Here is a 26,386-nt window from a genome sequence, read left to right on the forward strand (position 1 = left end):
CTCGCCCCACCCCACCCACCCCGTTCAAGGAGGCGGCTGGCCACTCGGCGGTGGTGCTGCTTGGAGGCGAGGCGGCCGCGGATGATGGGGCGGCGGCGAAGGAGCTAATCGGCGGCGTGGAAGGGCAGGCAGGGATGGGGGCGCCCCCGGCGGCTCCCCGGCTGGCCCTCCTGGCTTTGCTGCTGGCGGGTAGGTGGGCCTGGAAGAAGGAAGGGGCTGGGGGTCCCGAGAATCTGCGGGGAGGGGTGCCTCCTAGCCCTTCGCAGACCCTTCCCCACATTGGCCAAAGGAATGAGGAGGGGTCTTCTTCGCATTTCAGGTTGGGGTCTTTCAGGCTGGGGGCTCGGATTGCGGGGGGCGCGGTGGGCCATGGGGAGACGAAGGGGAGGGGGCCATTGGGGTGTTCTCCCTCCCCCGACACGTATCTCACCCCCGAACACCACCCCAAATCCACACACACACACACACACACAGAGCACCCTTGGAAGAGATGCAGGTAGGTGGATCGCGCTGCGGAAATCTGGGAGGGGGTTTCCTCTAGATTGAGGGGAGGGGGCTGCGGAAATCTGGGGGGGGGCTATCTCTCCCCAGCTGTCAATCAGCGTCTTTCAAGGGGGGTCTGAGATCGGGGAGGGGACTCCCGTTCTCCTGGGAAGGGGGTGGGAGTCCAGAAAGGGGAGGGGGTCCTGCTCTCTCCCCCACACACACACTTCCCCAGCCCACTCTTTTTCTCCCCACGGGCCGGACTCCCAAGCCCAACATCCCCAGCCAAGGAGGTGTGGAAGGCAAGCTAGACGGTCCAGGGGAAAAGGGAGGGGGTTGGTTGGAATGGGGAAGGGCTCAAGAGGAAGGAGAGGCGGGGGCAGGGGAGGAAGGTGGCATCCCCAGGAAGAGGGGTTCCTGAGCATGTGCAGAAAACCTGCCCGGCCCGCCCTCACACACACACACACACACACACACACACACCCCTGCTTGGTTGCGACCCCCTCAAGCAGGTGAACCCCCGGGTCTTTCTGGAAGAAGGGAGGAGAGACCCCCAAAAAAATGGGTGTGCCCCTCTTTCACTCCAAGCCCCTGCCTTCCTCCCTCCATCTTTTTTCCCCTCCCTTCGTTTCTCCCTCCTTTCCTTCTCTTTCATTTTTCTCCCTCCCTCCTTCCTCCCCCTCTACTTCTCTCTCTCTCCCCTCATCCTTCTTTTTTCCTTCCATCCCTCCTTCCTTTTCTCCCCGTCTCCCTTCTTCCTTCCCTCCTTCATCCCTTTCCTGACTTCTCTCCCGTTTTCATCCCTCCATCTCTCCTTCCTTCCTCTCTTCTTCCCTCTCCCGTTTTCCTGCCTTTCTTCCTTCCCTCCCATCTTCCTTCCTTCCTTCCCTGCCTCCCTCCTTCCACCCTTCCAAGTCCTCTCTTACATTTTCCCTGCACCCCTCCTTCTTTTCCTCCTTCCTCTCTCCCTCCTTCCTTCATCCCTTCCCTGTCCTCTCTTCCATTTTCTCCCCTCCATCCATCATTCCTCTCTCCCTCCTTCATCATCCTTTCTTCTTTCCTTCTTCCTTCCCTCCCTCCCTCCCACCTTCTTTACTCCCTCCTTCCCTCGCTTCCTTCCTTCAATTCTCCCTCCCTCTTTTCCTCCCTCCCTCCCTCCCTGATTCCTTCCCTTTCTTCTCCCTCCTTCTGTCCCTTCTTCCCTTCCTTCCTTCCTTCAATTTCTGCCTCCCTCCCTCCTTCCCTCCCTCCTTCCTTCCCATCTGCCCTTCCTTCCTTTCCTCATTCCCTCTTTTTCCTTCCTTGCACCTTTCATTTTCCCTGCCTCCTTCCCATCCATCCTTCCTTCCTTCCCTCCCTCTTTCCGCCTTGCCTCTTTTCCTTCCTTCTCTCCCTCTTCTCCCTCCCTCCCTCCCTTCATCGATTTTCCCTTCCTCTTTTTCTTCCCTCACTTCCTCCTTTTTTTTTCCTTCCTTCCTTCTTTCTCTCTCCTTTCCTTCTTTCCCTCCCACCTTCCTATCCGTCCTTTCCCTCCCCCTGCCTTTTTCCTTCCTTCCTTCCCTCCCTCATTCACTTCCCTCCTCCCTTCCTTCCTCCTCCCTCTCACTCCTTCCCTCCTTTCCCTCTCTCCCTCCTTCCTATCCCTCCCTCTTTCCCTCCCTCCCTTCCTCCCCTCCCTCCCTCCCTGCCTCTTTTCCTTCCTTCCTTCCTTCCTTCCTTCCTTCCTTCCTTCCTTCCTTCCTTCCTTCCTTCCTTCTCTCCCTCCTTCCTATCCCTCCTTCTTTCCCTCCCTCTCTCCCTCCCTTCCCTCCCTCCTTTCCTTCCTTTTTTCCCTCCTCTCTCCCTTCCTCCCTCCCTCCCCTCCCTCCCTCCCTGCCTGCCTGCCTCTTTTCCTTCCTTCCTTCCTTCCTTCCTTCCTTCCTCCCTCCATCCCTCCCTCCCTCCCTCCCTCCCTCTCCTTCCTTCCTTCCTTCCTTCCTTCCTTCCTCCCTCCCTCCCTCCCTCCCTCTCCTTCCTTCCTTCTTCCCTCCCTCCCTTCCCTCCCTCCCTCTCCTTCCTTCCTTCCTTCCTTCCTTCCTTCCTCCCTCCCTCCCTCCCTCCCTCCCTCCCTCTCCTTCCTTCCTTCTTCCCTCCCTCCCTCCTTCCCTCTCCTTCCTTCCTTCCTTCCTTCCTTCCTTCCTTCCTTCCTTCCTTCCTTCCCTCCCTCCCTCCCTCCCTCCCTTTCCTTCCTTCCTCCCTCCCTCCCTTCCTTCCTTCCTTCCTTCCTTCCCTCTCTCCCCCCTGGCCACACCTCCTGGGAATTAATCTCCTTTTACTACGCTCTGAAGGAGGCGACGAGTATCCAACCGGGTGAATCAGGCTGTGTGGGAACGGCTGCTATTTTTGCCATGCCCCGCGTGGCACAGCCGCGGTGAAGGGCATGGGAGAAAATAGGCCTATTTATTTCCTCCTCCTCCTCCTCCTCCTCTCTTGGGGGTTCCCCCTCCCCCCTCCCACGGAGGCGTGTGAGCATTGCCATAGGTGGGGGCGTAGCCAGAGACACACACACCCTAAGCACCGTGTCCGACGCCTCTGCTTTCCTCCCTTGCAGGCTCTGAGCCCCGTCCGAGTTTCCCGGGTGACCCCAAAATCCCGGGACCCCTGTGGAGAAGCAGCCAGGGGGCCCTCTTTCTCAGCAGCCAGCCCCCCACGAAAGTGCATCCGGCTCCCCTCAGAGAGACCTCCGGGCCGGTGGGCAACGTCTCCGCGGCTCAGGGGTCATCTGTGCAACCGGCCCGGGCCAAGGAGTCTCAACTGGTGCTCCACGCTCTGCCCCCCACATGGGCCCGGCAACCCACGTGGGAGCCCAAAACCTGGCCAGTTCTCTGTCCCGGCTGCTCCCGGCGGACGGTGAGAGAGATGGTGGAGAGTGATTCGCCCCCGGACCCCGGCACTGAAGCTTCCTCGGCTGCCCCACGCGGGGCATCCCTGGGTCGGGCGGAAGATGGCACCTGGAGGCTTTTCGACCGAGGCAAAGCCGGGCCCGGCAGCCAGGAAGACGTGGGCAGTGGAGACCCCCACGCGAAGACGCCCCTGAATCCCGGATGGGCCACGGCACTCCCCCCGCACGATTTCGATCCACTCGGTCGCGACAACGCCGAGAGGGAGCTGCTGCTTGACCCCACGCGATCCACGCACCCCCCCACAAGCGGCTGAGACCCTGCGAGGAGCCGGCGGTGCCCAGGGTGCCCGCCCGACAGAAGAGCTGTCCAGCCGCACCCCGAACCTGGAGACCCTCCGCTCCGTGGCACCTCCCGTCGTCAGATCTACGCAGACCCCTTCTTCTGATCCACTGGCCTCGGAGATCATCGACATCGATTACTATGACCTCTTCGACGGGGGGGCCTTGCGTGGGCCTGGCTTGGACTCGACCAAGTCGAAGCCGTCTGTGGACAAAGGGGTCTCGTGGCCCTTCCGCGACCTTTACGATGAGTTCAGCCCATTCGACGAGTCGGATTTTTACCCCACAACCTCCTTCTACACTGATGGCGATGAGGAAGAGGAGCCAGAGGAGGAGGAGGAAGAGGAGGAAGAAGAAGAGGAAGAGGCAGGGGCTGCAGAGGAAGAGGAAGAGGGGAAGGACCCCTGGGCCCCCACGCCCACACCCCCTAAAGTCCACAGCAAACTCCCTGGCACAGAGCCCACCGTCCGCCGCTTTCTTCTCCCCCCGTTGCAGACTTTCGTCGTTTCGGGGGGACGAACCATTGCCGGACCAGTTTCGGGGGATCCGGCCCGGGAAGTCAGCATCCCAGAGAATAGCACCGAATGCCGTAGCGGCTACACGCGACACAACGCAACTTGCAAGTCAGTTTGCGACACCTTCCCAAGCTACTGCCACAACGGGGGGCAGTGTTACCTAGTGGAGAACCTGGGCGCCTTCTGCAGGTGAGCAGAGGAGGGAACGGAAGCTGGAAAGGGGCTGGGGGTCCCTCTCGGCTCCCGTAAGGGAGGATTTGGGGTTCACACAGAGACCACTCCCCTCCCTTACCTTCAAGCCGGAGAAGCTAGGTGGGGTTTCTTTTCACCTTCGGGGTGCAAAAAAGAAACTTGGGAAAGAGAGAGAGAAGGAGACAGAGGGAGATAGAAAAAAGAGTGAAGGAGAAGGGGAAAATGGGAAAGAAGGAGAGAGAAAGAATGGGTGAGAAACAGAAAAAAGAGAATGAGAGAGGAAGAGGAAAGAATGAGAGAGGGGAGAATGAAAGAGAGGGAGAGAGAGAGAAAGAAACAGTAAGAAACAGAAAGAAAATAATAGGTGAGAATGGGAAAGAGAGAAGGAGACAGAGGGAGATAGAAAAGAGAATGAGATTGAAGGAGAGGGAGAATGGGAGAAAGAAGGGGAGGGAGGGAGAAAGAACAAGTAAAAGAGAAAAGAGAAAGAGAGAAAGAAAGGAAAACAGAATGAGAGATGGAGAGAGAGGGAGGGGAGAAAGAGGAGAAAGAATCAAAGAAATAGGAAGAAGATAAGAGGTGAGAACAGGAAAGAGAAGGAGACAGGAGGAGATAAAGAAGAATGAGAGTGAAGGAGAGAAGAATGGGAAAGAGAAGGAGAGGGAGAGAGAAAGAACAAAAGAGAAGGGGTGAGGGAGAGAGAGAAGAGCAAGAAACAGAAAAAAGAATGAGAGAGAGGAAAAAGAATGAGTGAGAGGGAGAATGAAAGAGGAGAGAAAGAAAGAGAAGGGAAAGAAACAAAGAAATAGAAAGAAAATAAGGTAAGAATGAGGGGAGAGGATGAGAAAGAGTGAGAAATATATATATATGTAGAGAGAGAGAGAGAGAAAGAAAGAAAGGAACAGAAGAGAGAGGGAGGGAGGAATGGTCTGGGGCTAGGCCCTCGGGTAGTGGATAATCTAATTTAACCTGAATAATGAGGCTTTACTACCTAAAATAATGATACACAAGGCAGAATTCAGCTAATTGTTCCAAGAAAAACATGAAAAATGCATTTTTATGCCCCTTGGGTTTTTTTTTTCTTTCTTTTGAAATATATTGCGTTTAGCAACAATAAAAAAGAAAAACTTTTGTAATATTATTTCTCTCTTTCCCCCTCTGTCTTTCACTCTCTCTCTTTCCCTCCCTCTCTTTCTCTCTCTTTTCCTCCCCCTGTGTCTTTCTTTCCCTCTCTTTCCTCCTCCCTCTTTCTCTTTGCCTCCCCCTCCCTCCTTCCTCTCTCTCTCTCTCTCTTTCCCTCCCTCTCTTTCTCTCTTTTCCTCCCCCTGTGTCTTTCTTTCCCTCTCTTTCCTCCTCCCTCTTTCTCTTTCCCTCCCCCTCCCTCCTTCCTCTCTCTCTCTCTCTCTTTCCCTCCCTCTCTTTCTCTCTCTTTTCCTCCCCTGTGTCTTTCTTTCCCTCTCTTTCTTACTCCCTCTTTCTCTTTCCCTCCCCCCTCCCTCCTTCCTCTCTCTCTCTCTCTCTTTCCCTCCCTCTCTTTCTCTCTCTTTTCCTCCCCTGTGTCTTTCTTTCCCTCTCTTTCTTACTCCCTCTTTCTCTTTCCCTCCCCTCCCTCCTTCCTCCTCTCTCTCTCTCTCTTTCCCTCCCTCTCTTTCTCTCTCTTTTCCTCCCCTGTGTCTTTCTTTCCCTCTCTTTCTTACTCCCTCTTTCTCTTTCCCTCCCCCCTCCCTCCTTCCTCTCTCTCTCTCTCTCTTTCCCTCTCTTTCTCTCTCTTTTCCTCCCCTGTGTCTTTCTTTCCCTCTCTTTCTTACTCCCTCTTTCTCTATCTTTCTCTCCCCCTCCCTCCCTCTCTTTCTCTTTACCTCTTTCTCTATCTCTCTCTCTCTCTGCCTCTCTTTCCCTCCCCCTCCCTCCTTCCTCTCTCTCTCTCTCTTTCCGTCCCTCTCTCTGCCCCTTTTCCCTCACTTTCCCTCCCTCTCCGTCTCTGTTTCTCTCTCTTTCCCTTCCTCTTTCTTCCTCCCTGCCTCTCTTTCCTCCCCCTCTCTCTGTTCCTTCCCCTCCCTCCCTCTCTCTCCCCCTCCCCGCCTCTTTCTCTTCCCCTCCCTCTCTTTCCCCCCTCTCTCTCTCTGTCTCTCCCCGGGAGGGGAAGGAACCCCTGAACTGGTGCTGGGGGGATGGAAATCTGACATCTGGAGGCTGAGGAGCCCAGGAGCAGCCCTCACCCACCGCTCAGCTGGTCGACGGAGAAACGCAGCGGAGCTGGGCAGGCTAGATGACCTCCTGGGCACCTTCTGTGGATTCATTCTGTCCCATTCAGGAAAGCCCCCCCTGCTCAATTCTCACGTGGCACTGAAGAAAACTCCCCCACACACACACACTCAAAAGCACTCTGCGCATGCTCAGGAGTTCTTCTTTCCCAGATGCCAATCGGCCCGCCTGAATTCCGCAGAGGTTTCGTTGAACGCCGAGGGTCATTAAAAGAGGATTCAAGAGGGAGGGGCTTAAAGTAGGGGGGAGGGTCTTGAAAGATATCCCCCCTCCCTCTTTCCTTCTTCTGCAACCAAGGGGGGGGGGTGTTCTTTGACGGCCCCCTCCCCTCTGAAAATTCCATCCCTTGAACCCGAGGCTGGAACCAAGATGGCGGGGGCCGTTTTGGAGCTCCTGACTCTTGCCCCCCTCCCCCAATTGGGAAGGGTCAAGGAACCCCCCCCACCTCAGTTGCCCCCAGACTCAAAATGGGACCCCCGAGGGTCTCACAGTGGCAGGGGAGGGGAGGCTGAAGCCAGAGACCCCTCCCCTTTTCTCCCCCCTCCCATCTTGGCCTCACCTTTGACCTCATACCCCATTTCGATTCCTCCCTCCTCCCCAAAGAATGTCATAGATTTCACAGAAATAACAAGAGTTGGATGAGACCTCGGAGGTCATCTAACTCAACCCACCTGTTCCGAAACGTTCGCCTTGATCGAACTCACAGCCACCTGATGGTGAGGCGAGAGCTCCACCTCTAGGCCACCGGAGCACAACTTGGAGTCGCTGAATTGGAAGGGAACGGGGAGGTCTTCTAGTCCAACCCCCAGCCCAAACAGTTAGACCCTGACAGAAGAAGAACATCGGAAGGGACCTGCGAGGTCATCTAGTCCAACCCCCTGCTTGAGGAGAAGAGTCTGTTCCAAATGTTAGCCTCTCCCTAGGGTTGAACCCACAGCCTCCTGATGGTGAGGCGAGAGCTTCACCTCTAGGCCACCGGAGGTGCTCAATCATTCCGCACCTAACATGGCTGCCTGGTCCCTTTGCTGACGGGGGGGTTTGTTTCATAAGGCCTGTAGTTCTCGGCTTACGACCAAAGTGGAGCCTGACGTTTATGTCACTAAGCGAGATGGGCGAGTTTAGCCCTTGCCGGGCGGGTCTTTCCAGGGCGCCACCCTGTTCCCCCCCTCACCCCCAAATCAAATGTTGAGATAGGGCTGTCCTCGACAGTACGATGGCCATTTGGCCCCTCCCCAAGCGAGACGGTCGTTGAGTGAGTATTGCCCTGTTTTGCGACTTTTCCTGAAGCGAATCCCCGCTGTCGTGACGTGCCTTACGCACTCCACCACCCCCTTCCATTTCTGCTGTTAAGTGAGACGCTTGTGAAGGGAGTTGCACCCCGATTGTGAAGGGAATTGACGGGGCGGATAAAGTCGGTCACCTGGTTGTTCAGCGAATCAGGCCTCCCTGCCCTTCCCCCACACCTGGATTGGCTTGTCGCAAAATGGGGACGAACTCTGACCTCTCCCCCACCTCCTGGGACACTGTAACCGTCATAAGTAGCCTGTTTCCCTGAAGATAAGGCCCAACTGGAAAATAAGCCCTAGCGCGATTTTTTTTATCAGGATGCTCGTAATAGAAACCCTGCCCTGAAAATAAGCCCCAGTTAAGATCGTCAGCCAGACGGGTGCATGAAAATAAGCCCTAACTGGAAAATAAGGCCTAATGGGTCTTTTGGGGCAAAAATTCATATAAGACCCGGTCTTATTTTCAGGGAAAGCGGGTTTTGATTTGGTGGCCCTTCATCTAGAATTTGAATCATCGGGAGGCATGATGGTTGTTAAGGGTGAAACAAACATCCCCTCGTCGCTTCTTTCAGTGCCATCGTCATATCGAATGCTCTCTTAAATCAATGGTCGTATCTCGAGGACGAGGTTCCAAGCTCCGTGTGTGGAGGCTGTCCTCTTTGAGGACCCCCTACCCCGAATTCCACGGAGGGGGTCGGAAGAAGCAGGCAGATGGTATTCGGAGTCCTCCGGCCTCACCCCTCTGCCGGAATTAGGTCAAAGCCGCCGGAAGCCGTTAATCCACTTGGTCGTCCGGCCAGGAGGTCAGAAACTGCAGTCAGAAATGGATTCCTGGATCCCCATGGGGAGATCCTGAAGTCGGGGACTCTGAGCTTTGTAGTCTGTTGAGGTCGGGAGAGCCGGCCGAAGCACCATTTCAGGCTGTAGATTTGGCAGAGGTCTAGTGGTGGGGAGTTCTGTAGGTTCCAAGTAGCTCCAGCCAAGATGGAAGATATGTCAAATCATAGCGTTGGATGGAACCTCAGAGGTCATTTAGGCCATCCCACTGCTAAAGCAGGAGACCCTTACAGAAATTGTAGAATAATGCAAGGTACCTTGGAGGTCATCTAGTCCAACCCCCCTGCTCAAGCAGGAGACCCCAAACAGGAAGTCCTCAACTTACGACAGCCCATTTAATGACCATTCCAGCGACACTGAACAAAAACATGACTGATGGCTGTTTTTCACCCTTATGACTGTCGTAGCCTCCCTGCGGCCGTGCAATCAGAATTCTGACTTGTGCTTATGACGATGCCAACATTATATGATCCCCTTTTGCGACTGTCAGGCCAGCAGAGTTCAATGGGAAGCCCAATTCACTTAAAGACCGGGTTGTTTGCCTCTCCACCACCATGATTTACTTAACGACGGTGGCCAGAGAGGTTGTTCAAAGGGGGCCAAACTCAAGATGGAACGAAGTGACGAAACATTGGGCTCGAAGGTGGTCATAAGTCGAGCAAAAAGGAATAATGCCACCCTGTATAACAGGTTATAAAAAGGAAATATATGAAACTAAAATATCAGGATGAATGTTATATAATATAATATATTACATATGTTATATAAATATTATATAACTATATATATAAATATGAATTTAAGATCTGTCTCTATTTCCATCTGTCTCCTGAGCAGAATACAAGTAATTCTCAGATTTACGACAACCCCGAAGCCCAAAATTTATCTTGCCAAACACAACAGTCATTCACAACAGTTTTGACTCAATTTAATGACCTTTTGGCCCGCCATGAAGCGAATCCCCGCCGTCAGACAGTCATTCAGTGAATCGGGCTTTCACCCATTGACTGGTCGCAGATGGGGGACACGAGACAGTCATAAATACAAGACCGTTGCCACAGGAGTTTTGATTGCGGGGACGTGGTAATGGTCATAAGTCTGAGTGATGGTTTGAAATTATGACGGCACAGGGAAAAGCGATGGTTGTTTTTCCTCACTTATAACCGCTGCTCCCTCCCCATGGCCGTGTGATTCCTATCAAGGCACTTGGCGATGGACTCATATTTATGACAGTCACAGTGGTGAATCTCCCGACGAGCAAAGTCAATCCCGATTCACTTAATGACCTTGTGACTCAAAACTGACTTAAAAACTGTCACGATTCACTTAACAACGGTGGCCGGAAAGGTGGTTAAAAGGGACAAAACTCCCTTCCCCACTGTCTCACTTAGCGACAGAAATGTTGGGCTCAGTGGATTATAAGTGGATTTATGGAGTGGCATTTCCACTGGGAGATTTTATGTAAGGCCAAATCTTTTCTCAAAGGTCACAAAAGATCTTAATAATTTAATTTAATTATTTCTTTATTTTCTTTAATTTAGTTTAGTTTAGTTTAGTTTACTTTATTTTACTTTAATTTACTTTAATTTAATTATTTTGTTTTATTTTATTTTTTAATTAATTTCCTTTATTTTAGTTTGTTTACTTACTTTAATTAGTTTAATTTAATTTAATTTAGGTTTATTTCTTATATTTGATTTGATTTGATTGATTATTTCATTAATTTACTTTCATTTATTTTAGTTTAATTTAAAATAATTTAAATTAAATTATGTTTTTAATTTTTAAATAGTTTTTAGGGTTTTTTGTTTTTTGTTTAATCTTTCTGATTTTAATTTGTTTTGATTTAATTATTTTATGTTTTATTATTTATGTTTCCTTTTTGATCATTTTTAAGAATTTTTCTTTTTAGTTTATTTTGTTTTCCACTTCATTCAATTGCAAATGTCGCTATCGCTCTCTTCCGGAGGTGAATTCTGCATGGGTGGCTGGGAAAGGGAGGGGACAAAAACTTGGAAGGTTTTATTTAAGGTGTGGGTGGATGGCGGGGGGGAAAGATAGATAGATGAGAGAGAGAGAGAGGACAGATAGAGGTAGAGATAGGTAGGTAGGCAGACAGACAGACAGATGTAGTGAGATATAGATATAGAAAAGAGAGAGAGATAAATATAGGAAGAAGGAGAGAGAGAGAGAGAGAGTGCTGGAATGGGGGATTGCGTGGGATCAGTCCAAACCTTTGAGGTGGTATTCAGCCGGTTCGGTCCGGTTCCGTCGGACCAGTTGCTAAAATTTTGAGTAGTTCAGAGAACCAGCAAATACCACCTCTGGCTGGCCCCGCCCTTTCCTCTCCTATATTCCCTTGGGTTTCTTCTAGCGTTAGCTCAGCTGATTCTCTCGTGGCAGAACGCGTTGCTGCGCCTCAGCTGAGCTAAAGAAATAACCCAGCACAGCTCCCGGCGTCGATACAAGAGCCCTGCGGGATGCTCTCTCCGAAAGAGTTGGAAAAATTTGGAAACCCACCACTGGTCCTTTCCCCCAACCCGCTCAGGTGCAACACCCAAGACTACATCTGGCACAAGGGGCTGCGCTGCGAGTCCATCGTGACCGACTTCCAGGTGATGTGCGTGGCGGTGGGCTCGGCCGCTCTGGTCGTCCTGCTCCTCTTTATGATGACTGTCTTCTTCGCCAAGAAGCTCTACCTGCTCAAGACCGAGAACCTCAAGCTGCGGAAGAGCAAGTGAGTTGGGAGGGAGGGAGGGGGGGAGGGAGGGAGGGAGGCGGGGTCTCCCCAGCACAAGTGCCCCCTCCTTGAAGTAGCCCTTCCCTCCCTCTCCTTCCTCCCTGCCTGTCCTTCTTTCCTTCCTTCCTATTTTGCTCTCCTTCCTTCCTTCCTTCCTTCCTCTGTACCTCCCACTCCTTCCTCCCTCCCTCTCATTCTTCCCTCCCTTTCCTTCCTCTCATCTCCTTCATTCCTTCCTTCCTTCCTTCCTTCCTTCCTTCCTTCCTTCCTTCCTTCCTTCCTTCCTTCCTCCCCCTCTACTTCTCCTATCTTTCTCCCTCCCTCTCCTTCCCTGCTCCCTTGCAGCCCCCTCTCTTCCCCATTTCCTCTTCCCTCCGTCCCTTCTATCTCCTTCCTTCCCTCCTTCCTTCCTTCCTTCCTCTCCCTCTCCTCTCTCTCTCTCTCCCACCCTCTCCTTCCTCTTTCCCTCCCTCCCTTTTCTTCTTCCCTCTCTCTCCCTTCCTCCCTCCCTCCCTTCCTCCCCCTCATTCTTCCCTCCCTTTCCTTCCTCTCATCTCCTTCCTTCCTTCCTCCCCTTCTACTTCCATCCCTCCCCCTCCTCCCCCTCCTCCTATTTTTCCCACCACAACAATCCTGTGAGGTGGGTTGGACTCAGAGAGAGAGAGAGAGAGGCAGAGAGAGAGAGAGAGCGACAGGCCGAAAGTCACAGCATGCTCGAAGGAGTCCTGTTGTCCGTCAGGCTTCCCCTCTTAAGCCTTTGGAGGCAGTAGGCAGATGTTACTCTGGCCAACAGCTACCCGTTGTACCTTTACACTGTGCTGGAGAAACATGGAGACCGGTTGCAGGAATCGGAGATATCTAGTCTAGTGAAAAGAAGGAGGTTGGAGACATGAGAACATCTTCCCAAATTGGAGGGCCTGCCCCATAGAAGCAATGGATGGAAACTCATCAAGGAGAGAAGCAACCTGCAACCAAGGTGTGAGGGACCCAAAGGGGCGTGGCACAAAGGCAACACAGTCAATTAAGCGATAAGAGTCCCTTTACTATCTCCAACGTCCTGGTTACCTTCTGGGCTGGAGAAAAGAAAAAAAAACTCTCCCAGGTAAACAGCCTTTGGGCTGCAGAGAATCAAGTCCAAAACGTGGTCAACAAAAACTGTAACTATAAGTCCAATCGAGGCAAAAGGAGTCTGGCAGGGCAGGAGAAGGAATTCCAGACGCAAAGGCATGGCAATAACTCAACACGGTTGGGAAGACGCCAGGAACGCAGATAAGCAAAGTCAACACAAGATAAAACTCACGTTTGTTCCCAGAAGATGCCGCACTCAGCTTGCATCTCTTTTAAACTCTCTCTCCAGGTGTGGCTAATGAAGGGAATCAGGGCCTTTCCCTCCCCGTAAGCCAGGCAACCCACCTTGCTCCCTTCTCCGTTCCTCCCTGCGTGCCCTAGGATGAAGAGTGGGGTGGGCCTGGGTCTACCCTCTGAACACCCTCTCCCTTGTTCTACCTCTCCCCTGTTCTGCCCAGTCAGACTTTGCCCTCCCCCCACCCCCACCCCCGTTTCCTTCACAGCCAACGGAGCCACACTCCCGCTCCCTGTCAGCTGTTCGGCTTCCTCCTCGGATTCAGACTCCGACAGGGGCATGACATAAGGAGTGAGGACGGTTGAACCAGTAGAACGACTTCCCATCAGAAGTTGTCGGTGCTCCATCACTGGGAGCGAGCTCTTCAAGAAGCGATTGGACCGGCCCTTGTCCGAAATGGTAGAGGTCTCCAGCTCCAGCCTGGGCTTGGACTAGATTGCCTCCAAGGTCCCGTCCCCTTCTGCAATCCTGCAATTCTCTCCTCTCCTCTCTCTCTCTCTCTCTCTCTCACTCTCTCTCATCTCCTGAGCTTCCCAGGTCTACCTTCGACCTTCACCCAACCCCCTCCAGCCCTTGGGGGACAAGAAGACTCCCACGCTCCATCCCACCTCCCCTGACTGAGATTCCCTGCAATGCTTCCTCTCCCCAACATCTCCTGACCTTTCTCAACTGCACCCCTGACCTCCTCCCATCTCCAAGGTCCCTTCGATTCGAACCCCCTCTTCTTCCTTTCTTCATCCCCACCACACCGTGTCTTCCCTTCCTCTAAAGTTGGTGAGGCCCCAACTTTCCTTCCGTGATCATTTTGGGCGACACCCCCATCCACCTACCCAGGTGTCTTCTTCTTCTCCTCCTTCTCCTCTTTCTCCTCCTCCTCTTTCTCCTCCTTCTCTTTCTCTTTCTCCTCCTCCTTCTCCTTCATCTCCTTCTCCTCCTCCTCTTTCTCCTCCTCCTCCTTCTCCTCCTCCTCCTTTCCTCCTCCTCTTTCTCTTCCTCCTCCTCCTCTTTCTCCTCCTCCTTCTCCTCCTTCTCTTTCTCCTCCTCCTCCTCCTCTTTCTCCCCTCCTCTTCCTTCTCCTCTTTCTCCTCCTTCTCTTTCTCCTCCTCCTCCTCCTCTTTCTCCCCCTCCTCTTCCTTCTCCTCTTTCTCCTCCTTCTCTTTCTCTTTCTCCTCCTCCTTCTCCTTCATCTCCTTCTCCTCTTTCTCTTCCTCCTCCTCCTCCTCTTTCTCTTCCTCCTTCTCCTCCTCCTTCTCCTCTTTCTCCTCCTCCTCCTCCTCTTTCTCCCCCCTCCTCTTCCTTCTCCTCTTTCTCCTCCTTCTCTTTCTCCTCCTCCTCCTCCTCTTTCTCATCCTCCTCCTTTCCTCCTCCTCTTTCTATTCCTTCTCTTTCTCCTCCTCCTTCTCCTTCATCTCCTCCTCCTCTTTCTCTTCCTCCTCCTTCTCCTCTTTCTCTTCCTCCTCCTTCTCCTCTTTCTCCTCCTCCTTCTCCTCCTCCTTCTCCTCTTTCTCCTCCTCCTCCTCCTCCTCCTCCTCCTTCTCCTCTTTCTCTTCCTCCTCTTTCTCCTCCTCCTCCTCCTCCTTCAAAAACTGGCCGATGTAAGAGTTCTTCCTCGCCCATGGACCGATTTTTCTGCTTGGCTGTTCTCGGCGTCGCTACCCCCGAGGAGACGTTTCCACACAGCTGTTAGCCGTGGAGCCCCGAGAGATCCATCTTCTCCAGCCTCCGATTTATGGACGGACCTTCTGCTGGGCAGGACGCCAACTTGGCCCTAGAGGAGATGGAGAGAGGCTTTGGGCTGTTGATGCTGGTTGGTCTTCAAGCTATCAATTTCCCGGATAAATTGTCCCCTCAGTTCCGCCAAGGAGGTGAAGAATGTTCCTCTCCGAGAAGCCGAATGTAGCCACAACCTTGCAAAAGGAGGAGAAGTGGGAAGGGTCCAACTCAAGGTTGTCCAGTAGACCAACGTGGGGATGGATGCCCACCCCGTGGGGAAGGGCGCCTAGATTTCCCTGTCCCAAGACTAGGCGCCAGACACGCTGTTTTGAAAGAAGAGAATCCACGCTAAGCCATCAAGGAAGGTTCACATGAAGAGCTAGTTTGGGTGAAGTGTTAAGGCAGCAGGCTAGAAACTGGGAGATCGGGAGTTCTAGTCCCGCCTTAGGCACCAAGGCAACTGGCTTACTTCAAGCCGATCTCCTAAGTCGCTAAGTGAGACATTTGTTACATGAGTTTTGCCCCCATTTTATCGCTTATCTGCCTTCTGTCGTTAAACAAATCACCGATGTGTTAGTCACATGGTTGTGAAGTCAATCTGGCTTCCCCATCACTTGTCGGAAGGGCGCAAAGGGGATCACATGACCCCCCGGGACACCACAACTGTCATAAATATGAGTCAGTGGCCAAGCGTCCAAATTTTGATCACGTGACCGGGTTTGGGGGGGGGAATACAGGAAGTGCAAAAAAGGGGATCATCAGCCTCTCTTTTTTTTTTCAGCGCCGTCGTCATTTCAAACTGTCAGTAAATGAACAGTCGCCTGTTCATGGATGTACACACCAGGGTTAGACTACATGACCTCCGGGACCCCTTCCAACTTGGTTCCACCTGTCCTTGGGTTTGTGCATTAAGGCCCAGAGAAGCCCACTCAAGTTTTCCTGGTCACAGCACTGCTGGCTCTGGCCCCTTGGCTAACAGACCGTCCATCCGTGAGAATCATGCTTGGAAGGGACACGTTAGAGGTCTTCTAGTCCAACCCTCCCCCCCGTGCCAGTTGTAAAGTCAAGGGCTACATCTATAAAGGGCCTTCATCGGGAGCTAAACAGAGTGTCAGGATTCCCGCAGTTACCCCAATGAAATCATGAGTCTTGAGCCAAACTTTAAAAGGATTTATGGGGAGTTAAAATGTCCGGCACTGCCTGAGTGGAGCCGACTCTGAGGCAGATTATTCCTTGTCACCCTTGTCCCTGGTTTTCCCCCACCACCCCCTGGGTGTGTTATAAATTATATTCTCCAACGGGACACATCCATAGCCCAGAGTCACAAGTTTCCTTGTGTGTCCAATAAAGAATTCTATTCTATTCTATTGATTGCCTATTTATACCCTATGACTATATCAAGCGTTGTGCCTTATGATTCTTAATGAATGTATCTTTTCTTTTTATGTACAACTGAGTGCACATGCACCAAGATAAATTCCTTGTGTGTCTAATCACACTTGGCCAATAAAGAATTCATTCATAAAGAATTCATTCATTCATCAATCATGTTCTCCCGTTAGATATTTGCACGGCAGAAACTTCAGTCACCTAGTTGCTATCTTTGAAAAAACTATTGATGGAATGCACTTTCGATTTCCAAGCTGCCGCACTGCTCCCCTCTCCCTTTCTGTTAGCAACTTTAAAAAGGCCATAGAAGTATTTCATGAGTTGACATCGATTCACGGAAGGCCGTTCGTTTTCTCTTTCCCCAGAACACAGCATATTTGCTGCCTCCCCCGCCAGCCTGGTCTAGACCTGAGCCCACCCCCTCTTGGCAGGTGTGGGGTGCCTTTCCCTCTCCCCACAGCTTCCCAAACTTGTGAGATCCACCCTTCTCTGTGCAAAAATAATAATGATAAGGTCCCAAATTTGGGGAGTCAGTCTCCAAGTCTCCATTGTGACAGCCTCCCCTGGCTAAACGGTTGGATGGAGATTGACCCATTGGCACTCGAGAGTAGCAATCGGCGAATTCCCACTCTGGCAAAGATCATGGGAAAAGCCTGGCCGCTTCCTCCTCCACCTATTCCTCCTTTTCTTTTTTTTTTTGAGGGGGGGGGGATTTGCTCACAGATGCAAATGAGTTGTGTCCCCCACCCCGCCCCAATGCATGACCCGGATACCCCCACCCTCCTTTTGCCGAGTATTGTCGCTGTTTTTCCCCCGCGAAGGGACGTCTGAGCGCAGCCAGAGCAGATGGTGCGTTGTCTTACAAAGGGGCAGTGTGTGTGCATATGTGGGGTGCGGGGGAGCTGTGACCATGGGGAGAGGGGTGTCCCTGGAAAGATTCCAGCACTTGGGGTGGGGGTGGGAACGAGGGTCAAAGGTCACCAGAAAGGGAACAAAGCCAGCTGCGATGGGAAGACGCCGGGTTCCCACGGTCCTCTTTCGGGGGGAGGGAGATTGGGGGAAGGGGAGAGGGCATTGAAAAGGCTGGTTTGCCAGGGGGAATTATTTGGGGCCGGTGATGGCTTGAATGCAAAGCTGGAAGGGTAGGTGGGTGGCCTCTGGGGGGCTTCATTCTCGCCGCCAAGAGAGAAAACCCACAGATGTTTTCGACAGCTTTCTGTGTTGCCAAGAGAAAAACTTTTGAAAGTGTTTTTCTATAAAGGGGGACTGCAAGGGGGTTGGGGGGTTCAGGAAAGAGAAGTGGGCATTTCAGAAAGACCCCCAGCCCCCTTCCAAAGGCCGCCTGCCATTGACCCATCTCATAAAGCGAAGGGGAGTAACGGAGAGGCCTCAGCTTATGACCGATGTCGTCGAGTCACTCCCAAATTGCGGCAGTTGCAGAACGAGACACTTCGGAAAGGGAAATGTTGGAGCCTGTTTTTACAAACTTTCTTGGCCGGCCGTCGTTCATCGAATCAGGGATTAAGTCAATCGCATGTTGTTTTTTTGACAGCGATTTGCTGCAGAAGTCAAATTAGTCCCAGGGTTATTAAGTTGGAAGGAAGGAAGGAAAGGAAGGAAGGAAAGAAAGAAGGAAGGAAAAGGAAGGAAGGAAGGGGAAGGGAGGGAGAAATAGAAATAAAAAGAAAGAAGAGAATGAGAAAGAAAAAAGGAAGGAAGGAAGGAAGAGAAGGGAGAAAGAAAGAAAAGTGAGAAAGAAAAAGAAAGAGAAAACAGACAGAAAAACACAGAAGAGAAAGAGAGAGAAAAAGAGGAGAAAGTAAAAAAGAAGAAAAAGAAGGAAACCAGAGAAATAAAAAACAGAAGGTGAGAAAAAGAGAGAGAAGGAAAGAGAAATAAAAAGAAAGTGAGAAAGACAAAAAGGAAGAAAGAAAAAAGATAGAAGGGAGTGATAAGTAGAGAGAAACAATTAAAAAGAGAGAAAAGAATGAGAAAGAAAGATGAAAGAAGGAAGAAAGGAAAGAAAAAGAGAAGAGTGAGAAAAAGGAGAGAGTGAGAAAAAGGAGAAAGAAGAAAAAGAAAGAAAAAGAAAAAAGAAAGGAAGGAAAAAGAAGAAGAGAGAAAGAGAAAGAAAAAGAAAAAAGAAAGGAAGGAAAAAGAAGAAGAGAGAAAGAAAGAGGGAGGGAGAGAGAAGTGGAATGAAATAAAAAGAAAGAAAGGAAGGAAGGAAGGAAGGAAGGAGAAGGAAAAAAGGAAAGGAAAAGAAAAACAGAGAAAGAAAAAAGAGAAAGGAAGGAAAAGAAAAAAGAAAGAAAGGGAAGGAGGGAGAAGTAGAGAGAAACAAATAAAAAGAGAGAAGGAAGGAATGAAGGAGAAAGGAAAAGAAAAACATGAGAGAAAGAAAAAGAGGAGAAAGTAGGAAAGAAGAAGAAAGAAGAAAGAAAGAAAGAAAGAAAGAAAGAAAGAAAGAAAGAAAGAAAGAAAGAAAGAAAGAAAGAAAGAAAGAAAGAAAGAAAAAGCCTTGGAAAAAAATTGTGCTTTCCCCACCCCAAAGTTTTCTTTACACCAATAAACACACATGCAGTGTGCGCACACACACACACATCCACATCCACGGAATGTGAGTCATCTCCCATCCAATCCTAGCCAAGGCTTCTGGGGATTAGCCAAGAATTTCCACCTGCCGCTTCGATGGTCCAGAAGGTTTGCACTTGAACGGCTGGCCTTCTGCACATGCTCAGAAGCCCTCTCTTCTCCCCGGGAGACGTGGTTAGGAAAGGGCCTCCCTGGAATTGACCACCCTTCTCCTCTCGCGCGCGCGTGGCTCACCCTTCTCTCTTTTCCCTGCAGATACCGAACCCCTTCGGAGCTACACAACGACAACTTCTCCCTCTCCACCATTGCGGAGGATCGCACCCAAATGTAAGGAAATTTTGTGACACCCCGTGTAACCACTCCCCTCACGCTCGTGCATTGGCTTACTATGATAACATTATATGTCAGGTAACGTGTCTTCTTCACCTCTCCCCGTCCTTCAGCATGTTTCCCGCCACCTTGACCCCCGCCCCCGCCCCGCCCCGCCTTCCCATCTCGTCTCTGCTGTCTCAGGCATGCTTGGCTTGGCTTGGCTGCTGCTGCTGCTGCTCCTGGTCCACCCCTGGGAGGCCGCGCCCTCAGTGGATCCATCTGGGTTGCCAACGCTGACGAGTTGGGTCCAAAAAAAAATCGAGATGACTGCAGTAAGGTGAAAAGTCCCTCTAGGCGTTTATGTAGGCTTCCCTGGATTTCACTCGCGTTTCGCTCGAACCTCGACGACCCCCGATAGGCAAAGATAAGAGTGATATAGGATGATGAGATGGGAGAATAAACCCTTCACCATCCTAGCACTGATGAGGTTCCTAGCTGGGTCACGAAATGTCTGTAAGAAAACTACCCGGCTCAGCGAGCGTCAAGGATCCGACACTCTTCCTCCCTTCTAACCCTGATGCTGTTACCTAGAAGGGTCATGAAACATCGGCAAGAAAACCACCCAGCTCAGAGAGCTCCAAGGCCCCTTCGTTTCAACCCCAAGCTACAAATATTGCCTTCTATCCATATGGACACCCACCCATGCCCGGTGAAGGACCAGCAGGGAGGGCATTTGGAACTTGGGGAGCGCCCGGTTCCAGCAGAAAGTAACCAAAAAATAATCCAGAGCTTCAACTGCAGTATCTCAGCAATCCGTTTTTGGACCAAACTCTGTGACACCCCTGGAAAGCTGCCCTGTTGTTTCAGGGGTCCAAAGTCTGCCTCCTTAAGGGTGATTCCCTTCCTGCCCCCCAACAGTTTATGGGTCCCCGCATGACATTGGACCATGAGCAACACAGCACCCCTCTTTCCCCCGTGTGTGTTATCCTGTTGGGGCTTCTGATCCTCACCTGATCTCCATGAATGATCAATTTCTCTTCAAAGCTGTTGAAGGTGATGGCATCATGACCTTAACACCAGTTGCGCCCTATATTCAGCAAGTAGCACCCTCTAATTTCAAGGGGTTCAGGGGAAGAAACTGGGGCTGCCCAAACAGCATCCCGCTGAATTTTGACCGAGCTCACAGGAAGCCTGCTTAGGATTCTTGCTTTTGGGGCAATCCTCAACTGCCTTGGCAATTGCATCGGACTCTGGAGCTATCTCAGGGATCCTGCATTAGATTGAGGGATATAATCAAGGTCCACATTTCCCCCCTAGGCATCCCATCAAATTTCTACTGAGCTCACATGAAACCTACTTAGGATTCTTGCTTTGAGGGCAATCCTTGGCAATTGCATTGGACGAGTTCCTCTCACAGCTCCGGAGCTATCTCAGGGATCCTGCAATAGATTGAGGGATATGACAAAGATGTGGGGAAGAAGATAGGTCCATATTACCCCTGTAGGATTCCCGCCAGATTTCTGCCGAACTCATGTGAAACCTATTTAGGAGTCTCCCTTTGAGGGCAATCCTTGACTGCCTTGGCAATTGCATTGGATGAGTTTCTCTCACAGTTCTGAGGGGTATGATCAGGACGTGGGGACAAGATAGGTCCACATTTTTTTCCTAGTGGCTGTTTGGTCTCTTCTCCTTAGAACTGTTTCAAAGGTGAAAATGAAAATGAACGCCAAGGAAGGAAGATGGTGAGGTTTGAAGCTCCTTTGGGTCTCCTGTACTCCTAGCGAAGGGGTCACCCAATGGACGGGATGCCCCCTCCTCAACAGGAAGAGCCTCTGATCTGGGATCTCTCCACAGCATCCTCTGCGTTTGGCCCTTCATTGCCTCCCTCTCTCTCCCTGTCTCTCTCCTCTCTCTCTTTCCTCTCTCTGTATCTCCCCCCTCTCGTCTCTCTGTCTCAGTCTCTGTCTGTCTGTCTCTGTCTCTCCTCTCTCTCTTTCCTCTCTCTCTATCTCCTCTCTTGTCTCTCTGTCTCTGTCTCTGTCTGTCTGTCTCTCTCTCTCTCTCTCTCCCTCCCCTCTCTCTTTCCTCTCTCTCTCTCTCATCTCTCTCTCTCTCTCTCTCTCTTTCCTCTCTCTCTCTCTTTCTCTCTCTCTCTCTCTCTCGTCTCTCTGTCTCTCTCTCTCTCTTGTCTCTCGTCTCTCTGTCTCTCTCTCTCTCTCCTGCCTTGATGGACTCCTCATAGATATTCAGGACCACTGAACAACCTCAGTTTTTGAAGTGGGGTTCTCACTCACACACCCTCAGGAGCCACCTTCTAATGTCGACTTCGCCCACACCCCCAGAATGACCAGCAAAGGCCATGCTGGCTGGAGGATTCTGGGAGCTGAAAGCTGAAACATCTGCAGGACCCATGATTTGAAAGGAAACTTCATGAGGACATATTGAGGGCCTCTCCGCAGAGGGATCCTACTTCAGTCACCACCAGTTCGGTGGCCGATCTCGCCTGTAGCTGATTTTTTTTTTCACTACCGGTTCGGCCAAACCGGGGTGAACCAGTAGCATAACCACTACTGGGGCCTCTTAACCGTCTTTGGTAGTCAATGCTTGGATGAAGGTTACTAATTTCCTGTTTGCTGCCCCTAAATCTTAGGCGAGGGGGATTGGGGGAGTCCACCCCTCTTTTCCCCCTGGCCCTGCAGTGGGCCTGAGCCCCCTCCCACAGGCTCCCTGTGTCTTCTTCCCCTGCCTGCTTGTCTCCATCCTCCATCCGTGGTGTTGTGGTGGGTGGCTGTGTATCCTTGGCCAGAAGCTACACTGGATGAACTGGGAATTCGGAGTGAGGGAGGCAGGAGAATGCTGGGGGGAGGGTGCTGGCTGCCTCCCTTCTCCAAGGTTGCTGGTGCGCTGAGGACGGGGAGAGAGGAGAGGGAAGGGAGGAGGAGAGAGAGAGAAAAAGAGGACGGAAGGGGAGGGGGAAGAGAGAGGAGAGGGAAGAGGAGAAGAACAGAAGGGAGGGGAGGAGAAGAGGGAAAAAGAGAGGAGGGGAGGAAAGGGAGGAGTGGAGAGGGAAGGGAGAAAAGAGGAGAGAAAATGGAAGGGGAAGGGAGGATAAGAGACCAGAGGGAGGGAGGGGAGGAGAAGAAAGGAGAGGGAAGGAGAAAGAGGGAAGGGAGAGGAGGAGGAAAGAGAGGAAAGAAGACAGGGAGGGAGGAGGAAAGAAGGGAGGGAGGAATGAGGGAGAGTGGAGATGGGGGGAGAAAAGAGGAGGAGGAGGAGGAGTGAAGGAGAGAGAAGGGGAAAGGGAGAGAGGAGAGGGGAAGAAAGGAAAGGAGGGAGAGAGGGGAGATGAAACAGGGAGGAAAGTCAGAATGAAGGAGAGAGGAGGAAGAAAGGAGAGCAGGGAGACGAGGAGAGGAGATAGAGGGAAGGAGGGAGAGGAATTGATAAAGGAGAGAGGAAAATAGGAAGGAATGAAGGGAGAGGAGAGGAGAGAGGAGGAGAGGAGACAAGGAGGAACGTAGGAAGGAATGAAGGAGAGGGGAGAGGGGGAAGGAAAGAGAGGAGGGAGACGGGGAGAGGAGAGACAGGGGAAGACAGAGAGAGGGAAGGGCAGAGAATGAACCCCAAAGCACGGGCATGTTCACGACTGCATCACTGCTTGCAGTTCCATCCTCGAGGACTGACGCTAAGGCTGTGCACAGCTTGGGTTACAAAAAAAAAGAAAAGAAAAGAAATGAAAACGAGAAATGGCACTCCTGAGGCCAGCGATTGGCTGTTCTTTAAAGCAGCTGTGTCCTTTCCTGGGAAAAAGGACAGCGCTGCTTTCAAGAGTTGCAAATGAAATTTCACGTTTCTCATCCGAGAACTATTTCCTACACCCTGGCTAGGATATATACAGGTAGTCCTTGTTTTACAACCGCAATCCAGCCCCACATTTCCTGTCGCTATGCCAGATGGCAGCACCCCGTGTTATGGCCTCCCTTGCTATCGCGGAGAAGCCAAGCCCCCACCATTGTTAAGCGAGTCACATGGTCATTAAGTGAATCGGGCTTCTCCCTCCCTTGATGTTTGGAAGGTCACGAAAGGGAGAAATCACATGACCCTGGGACAGCACGACCGTCATAAATACGAGCCGGTTGGCAAGCATTGGATCACACGTCGTGGGATGCTGCGATGGTTGTAAGTGTGAAAAAAAGTGGCCAGAAGTCATTTTTTCTTTGCCGGTGTAAACTTCGAGCAGTCACTAAATGAGGACTACCTGTACTAGAGGCATGAAAGTACTCGGGAAAATACTCCACCCTGCTTTGGGGAGGAAATGAACTAGAAGCAGCGTTTCTCCCCCCAGCAACTCAAAGACAGGCGGACTACAATTCCCAGAATTCCCAGCCAATATCGGGAATGCTGGGAGTTGGAGTCCAGGCACGCTGTGGGCAAGGGTGGGACAGGCATTCATTGAGCCGAGTTTCTCAACTTTCGCGACTCGAAAAAAAACACAAAACAGGTGGACTTCCAACTCCCAGAATCCCACCGCTGGCCTGAGGAATGCTGGGAGTTGAAGTCCGCGCATCTTAAAGCTGCTGGGTTTGAGGCCCGGTTTGAAGAAAACAGGCAAGGCCCCTTTGACCCTCTCTCCCTGATTCGTTCCAACGACGACGGGAAACTAACCGATTTTTCTCTCTCTCTCTCCCACTTTCTGACCTGTTCCTGTTTCGAACCCCGCCCCAACATCCATTCAGGATGATCCCAGTGCCCCGCACAAGCTGCAGGACCCCTTGAAATCCTGCCTCAAAGACGACGAAGTGTTTAACATTCAGAATTCCACCTCGCCCAAACTGGATAACCGGAAAGGCAATCCAGGACGACCCCGATGCAAACTGTTTGCAGAACAATCTGACTTGAAGATCCAACCGGAAGACCCAACCATGCAAACGGAGGGTGGAGTCGGGGGAGGTGGTAATTGTGGGGAGGGAAAATGGGTTTTCGATTTGATTATCATTATTTTGTTTCTTCCCTTCCCCCCACCCCCATCTGCCAACGCCATCGCATGCTTTGATGTATTTCGTGCGGAAAAAGAAAAGGAAAGTTTTACTAAAGAAAAAAATGGCTCGAAGATAAATTCTGGCAGCTTTCCTAAATGAACGGTGTGTGCATTGATTTCTTGATCAGTCCCTTGTCTGTATATATGACCCCAAGATAGTTGGCTTCCTGCCCACCCCCAACCCCGTGCCCCCCCCACGCCCCCTACGGCTTTCACCCCCCCCTTCCACCCCTGTGATTTCTAACCCTTCACTGTGGCTTGACTGATTTTCTTTCATCCTTCTGTTTTTGCATTTTAATTCCCCCCCGCCGCCTTCTTTTCTTTTCGTTTTTTCCTTTCTTTCTTCCTCCTTTTTTTTTCTTTTTGAGAAATCGGTTTTAAGAAATACGTGGGTAACAAAAAATAAATAAATAAAAGTGAAGATCACGAGATAAGAATGGCGACGATGATCACGATAATCATAATAATAAACTTTTTTTTAAAAGTGACAGTGTGGTTTGGATCTCTGGCGGTGTGGAAATCAGGGGGCGGGGGAGGGGAGAAGGCAAGGCGGGACATGAAGGGGATGAAAACGAATGAAAAAATGAGGGTTGGGTTAAATGAGTGCTGATTGGCTGGCTGGACTGCAGTGTCCAAAATTCGAGCCAGCATGGAATTGTGGGAGTGGAAGTCCTCCCCTCTTAAAATATGCTGAGTGGGGGATTCTGGGAGTGGAAGTCCCCCCTCTTAAAATATGCTGAGTGGGGGATTCTGGGACTTGAAGTCCTCCCATCTTATAGCATCCTGGCTGGAATATTCATATTTCTGTGGGGGAGACAACTTCAAATCTGGATTTTAGCCCGGTAGGCTCTGTCCGAACTTTTGAACATTTGCTATGGAATTGGTCATAAGTTGAGGACTATCTCTATTGCCTTGACCAGTGGTAAGAGTGCCTCAGAAGGATAACAACATATATGCCACCAGATCCCCCTCCTGGCTAGTTATGGAATAGCATGGAGAGAAGGGCTGATTGGGCGACCATGGTTTTGGTCGAAAGTGTCTACGCGGCATTCGGCTGGTTATGGATCTCCGCTCCTGCAAACTCCATCTTAACGAACGTGGGAGTTGATGTCCCGAAGCACAGAAGGGTCCCAGGTCTGGACAAGCTGCTGAATTGGAACCTTTGTCCAATTCAAATTAGCCGCCCCCCACAGCTTAGGGGATCAATTCAAATAATTTGCCGTGTTTAAAAAAAAATAGCCATTTTCTGTGGTTCTGGAGTTTTCAGCATTCTTTAGACGTCTTTGTCAACACTAAAATGTGTATACTTCGCACACACACACAACCCCAAAATGGTATGCAAAGAAATTTCATTTTAATGGGTGCCGACCAGTGTACATTCAAGGTGACAATGTAATTCTTCTCTTCTCTTCTCTTCTCCTATTCTTATTCCACATTTTAATCTATTCTATTCCATTCCATTCCGTATTTTCTATTCTATTCTATTCTATTCTATTCTATTCTATTCTATTCCATTCCACTCCAGTCCAGTCCAGTCCATTCCATTTTCATTCTATTCTTTATTCTATTTTATTTCTATTCTATTCTACTCCTAATTCCTATTCTATTCAATTCTATTCTATTCTATTCCATTCCATTCCAGTCCAGTCCAGTCCAGTCCAGTCCATTCCTTTTCATTCTATTCTTTATTCTATTCTATTTCATATTCTATTCTACTCCTAATTCCTATTCTATTCTATTCTATTCTATTCTATTCTATTCTATTCTATTCTATTCTATTCTATTCTATTCCATTCCAGTCCAGTCCATTCCAGTCCAGTCCAGTCCATTCCATTCCATTCCATTCCATTCCAGTCCAGTCCAGTCCAGTCCAGTCCAGTCGTCCATTCCTTTTCATTCTATTCTTTATTCTATTCTATGTCTATTCTATTCTACTCCTAATTCCTATTCTATTCAATTCCATTCTCTTCTGCATTCTCTTCTCTTCTGTTTTGTTCTGTTCCGCATTCTATTGTACATAAATACACAAAAATACAAATTTGGATCACGGGGATGGAGCAAAGGCTCATCCCTGAAAAAAACCGCTCCTCCGCATTCTCACGAACGCATTTGGTTTTTTCACCCAGGCATCTTCAGCGCCAGAGTCGCTTTCAACAGCGACTCAATGAACTGTCCAAGGCGAGGACGCCCTGTTCACCATTTTGCTTCCCTTCTTAACTGCCAGAGCGTTCTTGACAAGGAGAAACCAGCTGTCTGATCTCGCGATAGGTCAGACTACAGTCCCCTCCATTCCTAGGCCGGTTGGGGACGATGGGAGGTGTAGTACTCTTTATATATGTAGGAATATTTCTGATTTCTGAGTGGCAGATCTGCCTGAAAGTGGGTCTCTGGGGAAAACAAGGTTGAACAAGTGTTTTGGGAACACAACCTGAGAAGAA

At 50.7% G+C, this 26,386-nt stretch overlaps 1 protein-coding gene across 1 annotated transcript; it reads left to right on the plus strand.

Moving 5' to 3' along the window:
- On the plus strand, nucleotides 1-23,884 carry CSPG5 (chondroitin sulfate proteoglycan 5). The gene is given in 8 exon segments (XM_087915820.1): nucleotides 1-189; nucleotides 3,074-3,627; nucleotides 3,629-4,407; nucleotides 11,347-11,535; nucleotides 18,854-18,906; nucleotides 18,909-18,925; nucleotides 23,647-23,766; nucleotides 23,768-23,884. Coding segments are annotated over 8 exon segments (1,809 nt in total). The 5' UTR covers nucleotides 1-134; the 3' UTR covers nucleotides 23,810-23,884.
- Nucleotides 23,885-26,386: the final 2,502 nt, after the last annotated feature.

Source organism: Pseudonaja textilis, chromosome Z (genome assembly GCF_049901715.1).
Source record: "Pseudonaja textilis isolate UNSWEBS1 chromosome Z, rPseTex1.2, whole genome shotgun sequence".
NCBI classification, from domain to species: Eukaryota; Metazoa; Chordata; class Lepidosauria; order Squamata; family Elapidae; genus Pseudonaja; species Pseudonaja textilis.